The 19,014-nt window shown below is 42.1% G+C and overlaps 1 protein-coding gene across 2 annotated transcripts in view; it reads right to left on the reverse strand.

Annotated features, from left to right (window-relative positions):
- CGNL1 (cingulin like 1) overlaps nucleotides 1-19,014 on the reverse strand; it is a 107,995-nt gene that overhangs the window by 52,807 nt on the left and 36,174 nt on the right. For both annotated transcript variants that reach the window (XM_066592542.1, XM_066592541.1), the window contains exons 3-8: nucleotides 18,516-18,610; nucleotides 15,841-15,934; nucleotides 14,119-14,220; nucleotides 12,688-12,836; nucleotides 5,970-6,111; nucleotides 4,378-4,590 (exon numbers count right to left, since the gene is read on the reverse strand). In XM_066592542.1, coding sequence (XP_066448639.1) covers nucleotides 4,378-4,590; nucleotides 5,970-6,111; nucleotides 12,688-12,836; nucleotides 14,119-14,220; nucleotides 15,841-15,934; nucleotides 18,516-18,610 — 795 coding nt within the window. The remainder of the gene's footprint in view (nucleotides 1-4,377; nucleotides 4,591-5,969; nucleotides 6,112-12,687; nucleotides 12,837-14,118; nucleotides 14,221-15,840; nucleotides 15,935-18,515; nucleotides 18,611-19,014) is intronic.

Here is a 19,014-nt window from a genome sequence, read left to right on the forward strand (position 1 = left end):
CCTACGTCATCACAAAGAAGTCTATGAAGATTTAGGCCCCAGCCCAGAAGCTCTACTTCAGTGTGTAATTATGTACTGCCTCAATGCAAGGCAGACAACCCACTGTTGGTATTGTTGGCCCATATATAATACATGCTCCTGCAATCCATCACATAGGAACAGTCTTAAGTGAATTTCCACCTAAAGAATAAAAATTGTCATTTTCCACATGTCACGGGCTTTATGGGTTGGCATCAGATGCTGTCATTTTTCTTAGTTTTTAGGAAATTTATTCTAAGGTGACAACTAGAGATGAGCGAACGTACTCGGATAAGCACTACTCGTCCGAGTAATGTGCCTTATCCGAGTACCGCTGTACTCGTGCTGAAAGATTCGGGACGCACTGCGGAGCGGGGAGCTGCAGGGGAGAGCCGGGAGGAACGGAGGGGAGATCTTTCTCTCCTTCTCTCCCGCCCGCTCTGCCCCGCTCCCCGCTGCGACTCACCTGTCAGCAGCGGAGCGCCCCGAATCTTTCTGCACGAGTACAGCGGTACTCGGATAAGGCACATTACTCGGACGAGTAGTGCTTATCCGAGTACGTTCGCTCATCTCTAGTGACAACCTATAAGGCCTATTACACACTCCATGTTGTCACCATTTACCAAATGGCAACAACAGTTTAAAAAAAAAATGTACAAACTAAGTAAAACAACCCTAACTACCAAAGTTTAGGTACTGCTTTAATATACGGTTGTTATTTTGGGGTATTCCTCTTAATGTTTATTTTGACTAGAAGAAAAACAACAATGGGAGTTATCATTACACAATCACAAGTTAACCATCTTGGAAGAGAAAGGCCCCTTGTAGCAGGAGCCCTTATTATTAGAATCCAAGGTGTGTTTCAAACAGGGTTAGGCCGGCTTCATGCGACTGGATTCCTATAGCAAAACGTAGGCATTGAAAAGGTATGCACTTTCGCATTTTTCCTCACATTCACGGATAAGAAATTGCATATTCTGCGAGCAGAGGAAAGATCGCAGCATGCTCCATTTTTCTGTGGACGGCCTCCATTGAAGTAAATGGAGGCAGACCGACCTGCAGCCCATACGCAATTAACATTGTGTATGGGCCGGGGATGCCCATGTCACTGCCTAGCGACGACGCGAGAAATACAATAAAAAAAATAAAAAAACAGTACTTTACACGACTGACAGGGAGCCGCTGCGGTCATCCGCATTACAAATAATGCAGGTACGCGGGGTCGTCAGCCAGGGGTCACAGATGGATTCCACTGCGGGATCCCACATCCAGAATCCGACTTGCCTGTGTGCAGCTGGGCTTACAAGCTCAGTTTTATCAGTAAGTAATGAAAGGCTATTTAAATTAAAACGTACATGAACTGCTGTGTACCATGAAAGAAAGTCTGTTTTTCAAACACGTCCCTCTTATACTATAAACCATAGAAGCGTTCAGTTAAAAGGGGTCTAAACTTGCAGTACCATTCCAGGCCACTGCACAATGTAAGGAGCAGTGATAGTTCCGGAGAATAGAACGTGTTGATTTCAATGGGTGCATTCACATCTTCATATTTTGGGTGTGCAACAAAAAAAAAATTATACATAGAGCATGCTGGAACGCTCTATATAGACCCCTGAGGAAACAGCCTCTTGCATATGCTGTAGGAAATGCATTGGGTCTTTTTCCTTCTTTACTAATCTTGAGCTTACTCATGATTCTAGAACAAAATAGGGTCAGTTTTTAGTCAGATCTGGTCTGGCTGGGGGGGAATCAGCACAGAATTTGGAATAAGTGCCTTTGGAATGTGGCAATTTGGTGAATTCAGCTGGCTGCCACAATAATTAGCCGTAGCAAAACTAGACACAGCTCATGGGCAAGTTTGGCACAACTTATGGAAAAAATCGTTCCAAAAGGCCTTTGAGAATGTTTGTCAAAACTGTTGCACAAACCTGGATAAACAGGTTACAGACAATACAAATACTGTAGTTTTCCATAAGGTTACATAACTTTCCCCTGAACAGTATTTCCCTACATACTGCAGAAAAATACATGGAGGCAATTCAGAATCAAGTTCATACAGTACACTTGTGGTTCAGATTTAGCGATTTTTTTTCTTTTAAGCCAAAATGAGGACCCAATTCATATATGAGAAGTACATATTTTCACTTTTCAAGGCCCGTTTCAGATTTTGAAGGGGAGGGGGGGGGGGGGGGGGAAACACACATCAGCGCAATTTAAAATTAGTTTTTGCATGTATTTTTATGATCATATCCTATCCAGCTGATTTGATAAATTTGCACCCTCCCCATTGTATAATTATTGACTCTGTCAACACTATAAATTATTTAAAATACATTATTTTCAAAAATAATTTAAATAATGTTATTTGCTATTAAAGGGGTTGTCCTGTCCAACAGCTTAGAATGCTGTGAAATAAGGAGGTGTCTGACGCATATGTCACAGTTGTAATTCTTCATTTCAGATCTGAAAAAAAAATTAACAATGTCTCCAAACGTCCAGATGAGCTTCTGAAAGGAATATAAAGGGAATGAGAAGTTGGCAGAACAGGTGAGCAGCTCTGGTGTTTCACATTTTTGAGATCAGTCAATTTCTGGTGCATGCTAATACAGGGGCAACAGCGCACGGACAATAGGTAATCTTCATAACGCACCTCCTTTCCCTCCCACTATAACTGCCACACAGAGCATGCCCAAAGCACTCTCCCATAGAAGTCAGCAAGTCATCTTCAGATTAGTTTCCTAGGTCCATGTGATTGTTGTAATCTCTCTGAATAAATCTAACAGGGCAGAACTGCTACCATAGAATAATGTACAGAAAAGAAAAAAAAAGGATATATAGGTATGTTTAACTAGTAGGTTTTATTTGGTAAAATATACAAGTGACACATTCCCTTTAGGACCTTCCATGAAAGCACAGCAAAGCCCCATATCAGCTCTACTTTCCCCTAGCTGCCACCTTTTGTCATTATTGACATTAGTACACATTTAAGAAATGCCAGCACATGCTTTTCACAGCAGTATACTCCAACTTTCCAAACTTCCATTCAAATTAAAGCTTATATATTTGTACTACATGTCAAGTTGCAGGCTCCCAAAAAAATTCTGCATGAACGTCAGTCTCAGCAGAAAGGCGGAATATTTAGACTCACCCAGTTATGGTGCAATGTTTTTGAGGAACTTCAAAGTACTGCACATACCTAGCATTTCTAGGTACACAAGATAAGACTTAATAAAGTGTATTTAAAGAGTAATTTATCTGAAAAATACACCCTTGTGAATTATGCCAAGCCATGAAAACATCAAGTACAAAGTAAACAATTTTAGGAAAATACATACAGTGACCCTTAAAGTTACAGTGACCCTAGGATACAATATTCCCAACATACAATGGTCTTTTCTGGGCTATTGTAATTTGCAAGCAGATTCAACAATGTCACAAAGTTCTTTGCAGCCGTCCATTTTACTGAAAAATCTAGCCAATCAGCATGTGTACTTTACTGGTAAAACCCCTGTATTACTAAAGTGCATGCACTGATTGGCTCTCTACAGTACTACAGAGGTCCTTCATTGCTCTTCATACTAGGATGAGCTGCTCCATTGGAGAACAGGTCAGGGGCTCCATGTTCTCTATCTGGTGCACCGTACATGACCCTGAGAAGCTCTTGTCCTCTACATACAAAGTAATTTACATCATCCAGTACCCGTTTTTGACTTTTATATGTAAAGAACTTTCTTTATCTGTATTAGTTATTGGTTTAATTTTCTTTCATCTTCATTTTGAATTACTTTTGGTTGACATTTTGAGGCTTCTGAATCACCAGTTTCCATAGACTTACAGTTTCGACATACAATAATTTCAACATAGAATGGTTGTCTCAAAACCAATTAATATTGTATGATGATAGACCACTTTATTATATTCAGGTCTATGAAATACTATCTAGATGCTAACAGCATTACCATAAAAAAAAACCTTAAATTAAAATATTAGTCGTCACAGATGAATTTCTACATTGTTTCTCAATCACTAGGCCAATATGGTAAAACAAAAAAAAAATTACAAATCAGTTCCATCGTCTATGAATTGGTCATGATTGGAGGGGGCATGGTATATTACTGGAAAGTAGGTGTTGTGCAGTCAAGACATTGGGAATCCCCGTGCTAGAATGCAAAATAATGCTTTTAGGGAAATTATCTCAATAACTCAGCACCCAATGGGCCATGCCACAACTGATTTTCAGTCACACTCCTAAAGAAGCTTATGGAGGTGCAGTTGATACCTAATAGAAGTCTGTGAGTGTCTGATTTTGACTCTGCCTATTGCTTAAAAGAAGCATCTAAAGTAAAATTATAGATGTACCTGCATTGCCTCTTCCAGACTCTCTCGCATCTTCTTTAGCTCTTTTTCATATTGGTCTTTGAGCTTATCGATCTCCTGATCATGGCTGGATACCTCTTCTTTTAGAGCTCCCTTTAAGGCTGTAAGTTCACGTTCTCTCTTCTTTAACAGGTCTTCTTGTTCTTCCCGGGCCATCAGCAGTTCCTGAACTCCTTGTTTCATGTGCACAAGATCCTAAGAGAAGTCATAAAAAACACTGAAAATAAATCTTTCACAACACAATCATATAAAAACTTTATCGTCTGTTATATAGGAGGGCTGATTAAAGATAATGAGACCACCTGTATTTTATTTTTAACATGGTAGATCTCGCAGCACTGCACAGTGTTTGTGAACATCATGCAGCAACGTGCCTGAACCTGCAGATGGACAGCCATACTCTCCAGCATTCTGTTACAGCAAGTGAAGGCATTTTGTACGTGCCATCAAGGCGGTTGAAGTAGACTTTTGTCTAAAAGAACGGCAAATAGAAGTGCAAGTGAATTTTCAGCTTCTTTTTCTCAATGTGTTGAGCTCACTCGAATGAGATGCAAAAAAAAGGTAAAAATGCAGGTAAAGTAAGCCTTCCATCCTCTTGCAACAGTTCATTAGTCTTGGCAACGTTGACATGCGTAACTACTGTGGATGGCCTCCCTGCACACACTTCAATATTCACTGGTGTGTGACCCTCCCTAAAGTGCTTCCACCTCTGAAATACTGCAGCACAGCTAATGTTTTCAGGACCATATGCTTGTTGTAACATTACCACTCTTTTCAAACCGAAGACAAAATTCACACACCTCTGCCATACTTTTAGAGTAAGGTCTACATCATCTGCCATGATGGCACTTATGAAGTGCTTTCACTGGTTGTGACAGAACGCTGAAGAGTACGGCTGTTCAACTGCAAGTTCAGATGCATTGATCAATGACATTCACAAACACCTGTACTCTCAACCATTCATCCACCCGATCATCTACCCATGTGAAGGTGCAACCAATCACTCAGCAAATAAGCAAACACTAGGTGATCACATGGTACAAAAAAAAAAATTATCATCGTTGGTAGCATATCTTCCTGTGTAAACAGGGGATGTGCAGCAGACAATGGTACAACTCCATTGTGGACGAATGATCATATGAACAATGGTTCTTCTCCCGTACAGTCTGGATCGAACTGTGTGATGACCAGTCAAATAAGAACCAATCTTATTGATTGGCACTTGTAATCCAGAGGTAATTGACGTTTGCAAAAAGACAACTATGCTGGTCATACGTATTAGACTGGATTAGCTCACTGTGCATGGTTATTTCATAAAGGTTGTAAGTCACTGCCAGACACCCAAGGTGAACAACTGCATCAACATGCCAGATCCTTGTCTATCACTGGAGAGTTGTCAGACTTCCCCAACAACCACTGGATTGTTACATAACGAGTGCCTATAGAAGAACCACTTGATGTTATAAGCTAGATTTAAGTAAGGCAAAAAATAGCAAATAAGATTTTCATTATATTGAATGCACCCTATAGCATCCCGCCTTTTACATTCACAGCACTTAGCCATGTTATCTGACCTGTATTAAAGCTTCTCTCTCCCCATCATCAACAACAGATAACTTTGCATTGTCCAACTCGTCGTGCATTTCTGAGAGCTGCTCCTGCAGGTCTCGGATCTCAGTCTGATACTGTTCTTGCTCCATCTTCAGCTCAAACAATCTGTCAGAAGAAAATTAAACAGGCATGATATCAACATTTGTTCCCATAACTGTCCAGTGACTAACGCAGAAAGTCCATGCTGAAATAAGGCTTTTGTGTAGGTGATATTATTATGAAATTCTACTTTAAAGAAAACATATGGTGCCTAGTAATTTAGTAGTTCAGTTCTAGTGATGATCACCGACATTAAAGAATAGGAGACCCAAGTGTTCTGCCACCGTGTCTAAAAGCCAATACCAGAACATCTAACTATCCGTGGGACCAAAGTAGAGTTGAGTATCATAAAAAATGTTCTTGCTCACTATAGGAGGTATCCCCCTCTTTAACATTTAAATCTAATACATTCAACCCTTGGATCCACCATCTATCCCTAGAAGGAGAAGCCCTCAATCCTGTCCAACGTCATCCCACTGGCCACCGCATACAGGCTCCGACAGGAGGCCAGGTTTATAGAAACTGCCGAGCTCCTTGTGCCTGTGCTGTTGCAGTACATCTCATAGAATTAAATAGGAGGCTAGATTCAGCAGCCAGCAAGATGAGGTGATGTGATATGGGGGCCCCTGATAAGAATACCTCTTTAGGTTAGGACTACAGGGCTACTTTGGCCATGACAGTGATCATGAGACTAAAGATTGCTGTGTAGCCCTGCAAACTTGCACTCTCATTAAGGTCAACTGGGTTGCGGTACAACTTGCCAAGACATGCAGATCGCAAAAAATCCACCAAGGTTATATTTGGTGAGTTGCAGTTACAGTAACCTCAGTCGCACTGTGACCACATTGGTCTCAATGAGAGTGTGAGATTGCAGGGCTACACAGTGATCTTTGGTTGTGCAACCCCTGTCACAGCCAAAGTCACTGTGTTGCCCTAGCCTAAAGGGGCATTCTTTTAATGGGTCCCTGTCTTGCCTTTATATACATATGACTCTTCGTGCAAAATTGTGGCAAAGCATATGATGGATAAAAAATTGTTTAAAAGTTTATTAGTGGCTAAAAGTTGGACTCAAGCATAAAAGGAAGTGCACAATACCACCTTAATATAAAAGTTTAACATGTGCAGAGTTCATATATACCACTTAGGCCTCCTTCCCACGAACGGATTTCCGCCGTGTAATTCGCGGCGGAAATCCGCTGCGTTGCCCGCAGCTATTAGGTTCTATTGAACCTAATAGCGCAGTGCTCACGGTGCGGAATTCCACCGCGGAATTCCGCACTGTGAAATCTCCCGTCCTCACCCGCGGCATGCTCTATTTGCCGCGGGTGTACGCGCGGCTGGCTTCCATTGCAGTCAATGGAAGCCGTCTGCTCACGCTATCTTCCGCTGTAGCACAGCGGAAGATAGCGTGAAAACGCTTCCCTGCCTACGGCTGCCGCGTCGTATGACACGGCCGGCCGCGTCATGTGACGCGGGCAGTGTGTCACATGACACGGCGGCAGTGGGCGGGGAAGCGTCATGCGGGAGCGAGGACGCCGGATCCGCTGGTAAGTATGGGGTCTCTGGGGGGCGCAGTGACTGGCTTCGCCGCGGAATATTCCGCGGCGGAGCCCGTCACGGCCGTGTGCAGCCGGCCTTAGGCTGATGTCTACATCCACTTATCTTCACAAAATCACCAGAACTGGGAAGATAAAAAAAACCTGGTTTTAAGCTGAAAATCTAAAAAAAGTGACAGCCTATAAAATATAGGAATTACATAACTCGAGAAGTGCACCCCTAAACCTTATGTATGTCCTGAAACCAGACAACCTGCTTCTTGGCGTTCTCTTCAAGGGCTGCTCACAGCTATCTCCACCTTCAAATAACTTTGTAACAAACAAATAATTATAGATTTTCTTAAATGCATTAGAAGCATTTGTGCCTAAAACTCACATCACCTTGCTGCATCTCTGGCTGTATTGCTGAGAGAGATTTTGATATTGTTTTAAAACCAAGATTCATCACTTCCAAACAAGACCACAATCAAGGCTCTATCAGCAATACTGCTTAAGATGTAGGCTGTAAAAATACATTCGGGAGCGATTGCCTAAAGGTATACACAATTCCTACTTCAAAAGGCTACATCCCAGGCTGCTTTACGGAAAGAGCTTCACTTTTTGTCTTGTTTTAAAGCAAAGATTCTAAGCATTATTAGAAAAAGTTTTAAACTGAAATATTTAACTGAAAACTGAATTTGATGATTTTGGGTCTCTCCACGCTTAAAGGGGTTCTGACACGAAAAAGGTTTTTACGTTTTAACAGCCATTGTTCCCTGGTCTGCCTAATTGACACTGGGAACCCACGATTTATGGCTTGTTAAAACATAAAAACCTAATACTTACCTTTTTGTTGTGTTGTGGTTGTGCAGCGGGGGTCATCTCCCAGCAGGCTTCTTCTTCCACAGACAAGCCAGGACGGGCCGCCCCCCTCCGGGATTGCGCGCACGCACAGAAGAGAGGTGCCCTTTGACAGGAGTCAGGACGGGCCGTCTCTCCACTGCGAATGTGCAGAACTCCGAGTTCAGCCAGGAAGGACAGGCTGCCCACAGCAAGCACTGCTTGTGACGTGGCGCCCGTCCGTTCACCTTGGAAGTGGCTGACGGACGGAGCAGAGCAGGAAGCAGTCATTTTGACCGTTCCAGCTCTGCTTCAAGAAGCAAAAGAAGAAGATGCAAGACGGAGGGGACATGCCTGACGATCGGTCCTGGCCAGGCAAAGGAAGTAAAAAATTTTTTGTCATGTCAGAACCCCTTTAATATGTTAGGATTTTTCAGTTTCAACAATGAATTAAAATTGAATGTGGCTCACAAAAGGATAAAAGGTGGGGGACCTCTGCTCTAGTTGAACAAATGAGAATTCTTCAAATTGTTCCCAGTTATTTCTCTTGTTGCTTGTCTGTACACTTACATGTTGCACTCATGGCCAATTTAATATTAATCTACTGTACGGATAAAGTAGTGCTATCATATTCACTCATTTTGTGCCTGCGTGGCATAGAAACAAGACGATGCACCCAATTTTAAGTCAAGGAAAAAACTGAAATCTCAGTCATGGTCACCGTTTAGCCCTAGATGACTACTAACAAACTGTTCCTTATAGAATTCAGCATGTACCTCACGATTTCTAAATGTTTCAATCATCAGGAAGAAAACAGAGCAAACAAGGACATATGCTATGGGTACCTTTATACTGAGCTGAAAGTTTTTACACCGAATAAGTATCTATCGTTATTACTTCTGCAAGAAATCACTCAGAAAAAAGCGGAGAGGAAGACAATAGATTCACTTGCAAGCTGTTCAAATATAAAACAACTATGCACTATATCTATTTAAAATTAAAACGGTCTTTGTCGCCTGTAGCAAACTTTCCGGGACGAGCTCCACTGCCCACAGCAATATAGCCTGGAAGATTTCCGGGCTATGTTTCATTATGGGACCTGCAGAGCACAATGCCATAAGCTGTGGTAGTGTGCTCTGTCTACACAGTCCCACACAGAACAGTGCAGGACTTTTAAAAAAGAAGCAGGAATATATTACCGATCTGCCAGCAACTTCCCGCTTTTACTTTCAAACTCCTGCACTGCTTTGTTTACAGGTTACCATGGAGACCATCTGCTTGTCAGAAGCCAGCCAATGGTCTCTGTGGGAGGGAGAGCTGGCGCTTGGCTGTCAGAGGATAAGCCAGGCACCAGCTCTTACAGCAGAGATCGGAGAAAACCTCAGATCTCTGCTGTGTTAACCCTTTACATGCCGCGGTCTATGCGACCACAGCATGTAAAGAGCTGACGGAGGGATGGGGCTCCCTCTGTCAGATGATAGCCGGGCATCAGCTCTTACACAGCAGAGAATGGAGACAAATTCCGATCTCTGCTGTGTTTACCCTTTACATGTAGCATGTAAAGGGCTGTAACCATTGGACCCCCAGAATGTGATCAGGGGGTCCTTAATGGTCTCTGTGGAAGTCCCCTAAAGGGACAAAAATTTTGAAAAAAGTTAAAAAAAAAAAAAAAAAAAAGTAAAAAAATTATTAAAAAAATAAAAACACTTTTCTCAAAATTACACGTGGTATCCCTGCGCCATAATGACCCAGAGAAGGAAGTTGGTACATTATTTAACCCATTAATGACACGCGCCCCCCACCCCCCTTTTCTTTTTTTCCTCCCCTCGTTTAAAAAATCATAACTCCTTTTTTTATGACTTACTTTTTGTGGAACGAGTTGTATTTTTCAATGGTACTATTTAAAGTACCATATAATGCACTGAAAAACCATTTACAAAATTCTAAGTGAAGTAAAACGAAAAAAAGAAAAATGAAATTCCACCATCTTTAAGTGCGTTTTGTTTTTACGGCGCACAAACTGCAACAAAAATGACATGATAACTTTATTCTATGGGTCAGTACGATTACTACAAAACCAAACTTGTATAGTTTTTTTTTTGCTGTAGTACTTGTACTTCTTTTAAAGACATTTAATTTTTTAGAATTATTTTCAGCTGCATCTTCTGCGCACAATAACTTTTTTTATTTTTCTGTCGACATAGTTGAGCAAGGGATCATTTTTTTGCGGGATGTCCTGTAGTTTACGTTGGTACTAATTCGGAAAACATACGACTTTTTGATCGCTTTTTATTGCATTTTTTCTGGGAGACAGGGTGACTGAAAAAGTGCATTTCTTGCGTTCTTTATTTTTTTCGGACTACATTCACTCCGTGGGGTAAATAATGCACTAGTTTGATAGATCTGACTTTTACTGACGTGTTGAAACCAAATATGTATTTTTCTTTTATGATTTGGTTTTTGTATTCTAGATATGGCAAAAGAAGGGTGATTTAAGCTTTTATTACTTTTTTTTTTTTTTTTTTTTTAAACTGTGAAAAAGTCGCGAAAAAGAAAAAAAAACTATTACAATTTGGTATTGGCGTAATCGTTCTGGCCCGTAGAATTAATTTAATACATTATTTATACTGCTCAGAGAATGCAGTGAAAAATAAAAATAAAAAACATGCCAGAATTACAGATTTTGTTAATCTTGCCACAAGAAAAAATGGAATAAAAAGCGATCAACATTTTGCATGTCCCTAAAAATTAGATAAATGAAGACAAGAGTTCATCCCGCAAAAAACAAGGCCTTCTGGGGCTCTGTCAATGGTAATAATAATAATCTTTATTTGTATAGCGCCAACATATTGCTTATGGTAAGCAAAATTAATACGGCTCTTGGAATGTGGTGACACAAAAGCAAACCTTTAAGAAAAAAAGGTACAAAAATAGCAAAACATAAAAAAAACTGTATAAACTTGGTAGCACCTGAATAGTGTTGATTTAGAGAATAATGTTATCACATTATTTATTCTGCACGCTGAACGCCGTAAAAATGAAATCGAAAAAACAAAATGGAAGAATTTTTTTTTCCCCCAATCTCCCTACAAATGTTTTTACAAAAGTTATACAATACATTATATATACCCCAAAATGATGCCATCAAAAAGTACAACTAGTCCCGGAAAAAACAAGCCCTCATATGGCTGTGTCAATGGAAAAATAAAAAAAAGTTATGGCTCTTGGAACACGACTGCAAAATTAGTTGAAATTAAATGTTTGGCCCATTTAAAAAACCTGCCCTGGTGGGTCTGACGGGGGGGGGGGGGGGTAAGAAACTCACCACTCAAGGGGTTAAAGGGGTTCTGTCAATATAAAACAAAAATTCTATACTTGCCTATTCCTTCCCAGGCAGCCTTCTTACCGCATCTTCTCCACGCTGATCATCTTCTGGCTCCTGCAGTCCCCCCGGGTTACCTCACGATGCTTCATCTTCCGGTGATGAAGCGTCCATTGTCTGCTGTCTCCTTCCTGCGGGCCAATGTCTGCTATGTCACTAGTAAGGTAGCGTTCACTGCCTAACAGAGATTGCCAATCTATTGCCGAGACTGTCCATGCACGCTGTCTCTCTGCAATAGCATCTGAACTCTGACGGTGAGACAGCGCACACGCACAGTTTTGGCAAAAGCTCGGCATGCCTTCCTAGGCAGTAAACGCTATGTCACTAGTGACGTAACCTACACTGATCTGCCGGAAGGATACTACCGAGAATGGACGCATCATAACAAGAAGAGGAGGCTCCGGCTGGCTGGAGGTGAGGTGACCTGGGTAACAAGAGAAGCTCAGTGAGGAGAAGATGCGATAAGTGGACTGACGGGGGAGAGATAAAATCCCTTTAAAAAGCCAATCCTTTGAAGGGTTTCTGACATGAAAAAAAAAAATACTTCCCTTGCCTGGCCAGGGCCGATCATCAGTGATGTCCCCTCCATCTTGCATCTTCCTTTGCAGCTTCTGGAAGCAGAGCTGGAGCGGTCAAAATGACCGCTTCCGTCTCTGCTCCATCCGTCAGCCACTTCCCAGGTCACCGGACGGGCCCCACGTCACAAGTCCATTAGGCAGACCAGGGAACAATGGCTGCTAAAGCATAAAAACCTTATTCGTGTCAGAACCCCTTGAAATATGAAAAACTGGAAACTACACTTTTTATAGTAATTTGCATGATTTAAGAAATATTATATATACCCCATAAGGTATGAAATCAGGATAGGGTTTAACCAAAACATACTCTTCAAGATGTTTTCTTAATTCTTTCTCACTCTCCCCAAGTTTCCCACGAAGAGCTAAATTTTCTTCCATGCTGCGTTCAAGTTCATCTTCAATGTCTTTAAGATTTGCCTTTGTCTTATTCTTTTCTTCTTGATTGCTTTCCCGATTCTTGGATCATAAGAGAGAAATACATTTATTAGTAAAACACAACTACAGACTTTTAATGCAGGCATCTGAATAGGGCACATATAACCCCAAATGTGGAAGCGTACAAAAGATCCTCACTGTAATGACTGCGCTGAGCACTGCCTGGACTTGGAGTGACCACAATCTAGAGACTTATGCCTTTCTGGGCACATTGAGTTTTCACTGCATTCGTTTAAGATGCAAATACAGCACAGCAACAACAAGCAGCAAGTTTAACTATTTTTTGCTTTAATTTGCCTACAAAATGAAATTAGGTATAGCATTTGTGCCAGAGCCTTACAAAACATGGATGCCATTACTTGTTCCCAATAAATTCAAACAAGTTCACATTTGGCAGTTGTAGTACAGCACCATAATAGGGGTTATTAAAAAAATATATATAAATCAAGTCTAGACTAGAGATGAGCGAGTATACTCGCTAAGACACATTACTCGAGTGAGTAGTGCCTTAGCCGAGTATCTCCCCGCTCGTCTCTAAAGATTCGGGGGCCGGTGGGGAGGAACGGAGGGGAGATCTCTCTCTCCCCCCCGCAACTCACCTGTCACCCGCACCAGCCCCCGAATCTTTAGAGACGAGCGGGGAGATACTCGGCTAAGGCACTACCCGCTCAAGTAATGTGCCTTAGCGAGTATACTCGCTCATCGCTAGTCTAGACGTTGTTCTTGGATAGGGTATGCTGCAGTTTAGAAAATGCCAGCTGTGATGTCGAGTGATGGGATGTTTCAAGATAAGCATTGTCTGGTGCAGCCCTGTGACATTCTGCAACATCACTGAGGCCTAATGAAGACTAGATCAGCAACAGTAGTATGAAGGTAATATTACACAAGCGTTAGCTGGCATCACTAATGCCCACTTTTTACCGCTAATTGCCAAGCTACACCTGAACTTGCAACAACCACAAGTCCAGATGCAGTACATAAAATCAGTACTAATACGCGAGTGTAGTGTAATAGCACCTCAACTGTCCTGGAAACGTATACATAAATTGACAACTGCGCGTTACCATCCCCTTATCAGTGGGACGTGTCCCTATAAATTCTGACGCGGTCCAAATCACTGCTGATGGTGTCAGACTGTACCCGGATATACGTTATTGATAACAGAGGAATGACACAAAGCAACAATCCAAAAAGTGGTCCAATGTGGTCACTTCATGAGGAACAAACTATTTACTATAACACCTGAAGAGGTCTATACGGCATATCATGTATGGTAATATAGATATATACAATGGTTTAGTACCTTCATCTGCTCATCAACCTGTCTCTGAAGGGTAGCGACCTTCTTTTCAAGTTCATTTTTCTGATCAGACAAAAGCTTTATTTCTGCTGTGGGATCTGGAGTCTGAAAGGACCATAATGTTCAGCGTCATGTATATAAAGGGGTAAATATATATAAATATGTGCTCACAGCATGCTCAGCCACCCCTCCGTTTAAGCTCTCCCTTTCTGCAGGAAAGAGGACACAGACCCCCCTCCCCCCCGTTCCCTTAAGTAGTCGGGATCCCAGCCAGCAATCAGACATTTATCACATTTACCATTTACCGGGACGTGGTAAATGCATATTATGCCATTAATACTTACCATGATGTCCACACAAAAGTACAACATAAAAAGATCAGTTAAGCCTTGGTATCATCTAAGGCTATGTGCACATTGTTCAAGCCTTTGATCGCAGGTATACGTCAGGAAGATCTTCCAATGCCAAGCTCCAACACGTGCTACTATATAGCACTTCCCTATACTTAAAAAAATATATATATATCCTGATGCACATCAGGCTGATCGAGGCCAAAAAGACAACTCCGTCGAGTGGACAGAGCCCAATGGATATGTTTGACATACACGTCGGGAGCTTTTCCCAGCATGTACACCTAGGGCTCAAACAGTGTGCACAGAGCTTATCAAAATACTAACGACCACCTGTCCGTGAGTGAGTTACATGCTCTGACCCTGATCACATGACGGTGTCATTATCACAGGTCCTAAAACATAAAACATGCAGAGCCTGACAGTAGCCGTTTGCTTACAGGACCTGTGATGATGTCTCTGCCATGTGTGATCAGTCACCTGTGTTGGAGGAGTCCAGCGTCACATGACTAGGGGGTGATCAGTGTGTGCAGGACTCTGCTCTGTTGGTTATGACCCCTGTTGTATTGGATGAAGAATGTATGTAGCAGAGCTTTTGTGACGTACATGTACCAGAGCTGTGTGTGTGACGTGCATGTACCAGAGCTGTGAGGTGCATTGAGCCACCAGAAACACTGGTACTACAATTTCCTAATAATTACTAGTCATGTATTAACGAGGATGGAAGTCAGATAAGCAAATATACATATCAATCAATAGATATTATGGATCATTCACAGACAGGAGCATATGCAGCTATAGAGCAGACATCCATGAACAATGCAAATTCACAAATGAATTATAAAGGGTACATGGTAAATTTCAGCCAAATAATCATGTGGCTCTGAGCACATGCATTTGACTGCATGTTCTAAGGAGCCTTCAAGTTCTGTATTTAATCTGCTCTTGTAGGCAGTCATGAGATTTGGATTAAGAAAGTTAAAAAGAATGCTTCCATGCTTTATGAAGTCAAACATTTGTTTTCCACTTACATTCACCTTTTTAATTTCAGGCTCAGCTGCTCACAGCCCGAGAAAACTTTTACAGAACCAACATTGATCTAAATAAACCAATTACCCTGTAAGAGGGAATTAAAACCACCAATGTGGTAGATTGACAGACCGTAAGTAGGTTAATATTGACCAGTGTAGTAGATTGGCGGATCTTAAGTAGGTTAATATTGACTATCCATTGTAAAAGCAAAGCACCACAACAATTACAACATAACAAAAGGAAACCTAAAAGTAATAAAATAGGTCATTAGGAGAAGCAATACAAACCAGCTCACCTCTCAAGGTGTGCTAAAGGTAAACACTATTTAAGGGGAAGTCTTTACCTGCGCTGTGCTCGACGCTCGAGATTTTAAGGTCTGAATTTTTTCAAAAACCAAATTGACTTTTCTTTTTGTGGCATCATCATTATCATGGCTCCTGTGAAGCAGAACAGCAATAAGAAGTGTTTAATGAAAACGAGTAAACATGGCGTTATCTTAGGCCGGCTGCACACGGCCGTGACGGAGCCCGTCACGGCACCCCCCAGAGACCCCATACTTACCTGCGAATCCGGCGTCTACCGTCCCGCATGATGCTTCGGCGCGCATGCGCCGCAGCATCATGTGATGCGCCGGCCGCGTCATATGACACGCCCACAGCATCACATGACGCGCTGGACGCGTCATATGATGTGGCTGGCGGTGGGCGGGGAAGCGGTTTCACGCTATCTTCCGCTGTGCTACAGCGGAAGATAGCGTGACGGACAGGCTTCCATTGACAGCAATGAAAGCCGTCCGCACGTACACCCGCGGCAAATAGAGCATGCCGCGGGTGAGGTCGGGTGATTTCACGGTGCGGAATTCCGCATCGTGAGCATTCAGCTATTAGGTTCAATAGAAACTAATAGCTGCGGGCAACGCGGCGGAAATCCGTCCGTGGGAAGGAGCCCTTATTATGGTGTATTCTTGGAAGAAAAATTAAATAAACTAAACTAAATGTCAAAACAAATACCTACCATCTTTTTTTCAAGCTTTTCCCGAAAGATAAGGGCTAATGCCCACGGCCGGATATATGCCGCGTTCCCCGCATTGTAAATCCGCGGCGGAATAACGCAGCTATTAGGTTCTATTGAACCTAATGGCTCAGTCCTCACATGCAGGATTCTGCCACGGATTTACGCCGTGGGAAAAAAAATTGCGGCATGTTCTATTTTACACGTTTTCCTGTGGTGGGAGGTCTCCATTAATATAGTATTAATGTAAACCGCAGGAAAACACGAGTTTTTCTGTGATCGCCAGTGGGGACTTTTTTTGCTTACCCCATGGGGTTTCCACAGCGTGAAACCATGGGCGTATCCTGCTCCGTCTGTGGGCAGGAGGCCTAAGGCAAATTTATAAGGCTGGGTTCACACGGGGCAAAAATCTCGGAATGTCTGCAGCCGAACTGCACGGAAATTCCATAAGATTTCAGTAGCGGAAATTTGGCACGGGAATGGAAGCTGCTTTTCAGCCTGTATTCCACTGCGAGAATCTCTCTCCGTAGAGAGAAGCGAAACGGCAGCGGAAAGGGCGCCAAAATAGACATGTTGCAGAGATTTCTGCAAATCTCGTCCACTTTGCTGCTTAGTCTCAGGTTTAAAAATGCACTGGAATTACCATGCGGAGTATCCGCCCTGTGTGAACCCAGCCTAAGGAGTGTCATTTTGTTGACAGACATGCGTCACATTTACAAAACTGGGGCCGCAGTTCCCCAATCTACAACCGGTCAGACCTGGCACTGCCCATCTAGTAGACATGCTGAGAATGGCAGCCAGCTGCTTTATAAATATACAATACACACTTGCAGGATTTTGAACTCTACTTATAAGAGGTCTTCATTAAATGCACTCCTATGTACTGGATCCCTATGACCATCCACAAGGTACACATGCCAGCTGGCCTGAACAGTAATATATATGCATAAACTGAGGTATATGATAATCTGAATAACACATCATCTGTAAAAGAAAGCAAGACAACAACAAAGCTCAGGAAGCTGCTGACACGAAACACAAAGCAGCAGGTTTTACATCTGCGACTTCAACCTCTGTAAACTCAGCACAGAAGTAATTATACTTTACAAAGGTGTAAAGAAAGACTGCTTATTACCGTCTAGAGAGTGAGCAGCATGTATGCTCCACCTGCTCCGTGTCTTGTCCTGATCTTTTGACCTTGTTTTTAGGATTGCCACAGCAATGGGTATGAGAACCCTGTTATATAGTATGCAAGGCCGAAAAAAAAAGACATATATCCAACGCCTTAAATCTTGACTCTGGTACCGCATCTATGCGGCAAGCTTGGTTCTGTTACAACATCTATGCAAAAAAGCATGTGCAAATGTATGGGAGAGTGAGGAGTATTAGCTGTCGTTTGGCGGACAACTAACTAAAAAGTGTACTTCAGTAGTTTTAACCTGACTCAATAGGCAGAGTGAGAAATAAAAGTGTCAAGGGCAGCATGAAGTCTACATACAAACCTGTCAATGGTTTGGAGACCTCAGACAGAAAAACGCAACAATCTGGTAACTCTAGGGCATGTTAATGGTAGGTCATGTTCACAATTGAGACATGGCTTTTGTTTCTATAATGCACACGAACGACATCCAACAGACCACAATGACTTGCAGTGGGGTTTGTTGGGGGTGTTCATAGCACTTGCACGGTGCTATTCCTCCAATCTGATTGAATTTGCTATGGAGACTCCAAATAGAGGTTCTGATCAAGTGTGAACAGAGCTCTACAGACAGTTTATCTCCACTACTAATTTGTGTAATCATAAACGGGTGCTAAACAAATAACAGGCTACGTAGTTTAAGCACTTCTAGTACTAAAAGGGACCAATTAAAAATACCTTCAAATATACAATCTTTATATACTACTAGTTGTAGGAAAAGGTGCCGCCTGAAATGCAGAAAGGTGAGCAGTAATCACAGACAACACAATGACACGTAGTATACAGTCGATGAATGCACATCTACTAACCCTTCTTTTAAGTAGTTAAATAGTATTTGTTTTGCAGTTTCCTCATTAGTCTGCTGGGCAAGTTGCTGCTGCCCCTTCAACAGATCTGGGGTCGCCTGAAAACAAAGAAATTCACATTAAAACAAATCTCTTCAATACCTACTTAAGCCTGAAACTTAAATATAGTCTAGTTATATGAATAGAATCACTATGTGTGTACTGTAAAAGCATAAAAGACTGAAAATCCCATGTAAACACTACTAGTAAACAAGCATCATCTGATGAGATTGTTCCAACAGCCTCAGGATCTCCAAGAGGGCTGGCACAGTGCCCACTGAAAGGAACCCATTACATCAGATCATATTGTAGGATGCATTAAAAAAAACAGCATTGACGACATGCCAACTTTGTCCATTCGGAAGGTATGAGCTAATTCCACACCCATGTCCTTCTAGATAAAAATGGCGAGTACACTGTCATTTTCCACTGCAGAATCCCAGATATACAGATGTTTCCCTAG

The sequence above is a fragment of the Eleutherodactylus coqui genome, chromosome 2 (assembly GCF_035609145.1).
Source record: "Eleutherodactylus coqui strain aEleCoq1 chromosome 2, aEleCoq1.hap1, whole genome shotgun sequence".
In the NCBI taxonomy this organism is placed as follows: Eukaryota; Metazoa; Chordata; class Amphibia; order Anura; family Eleutherodactylidae; genus Eleutherodactylus; species Eleutherodactylus coqui.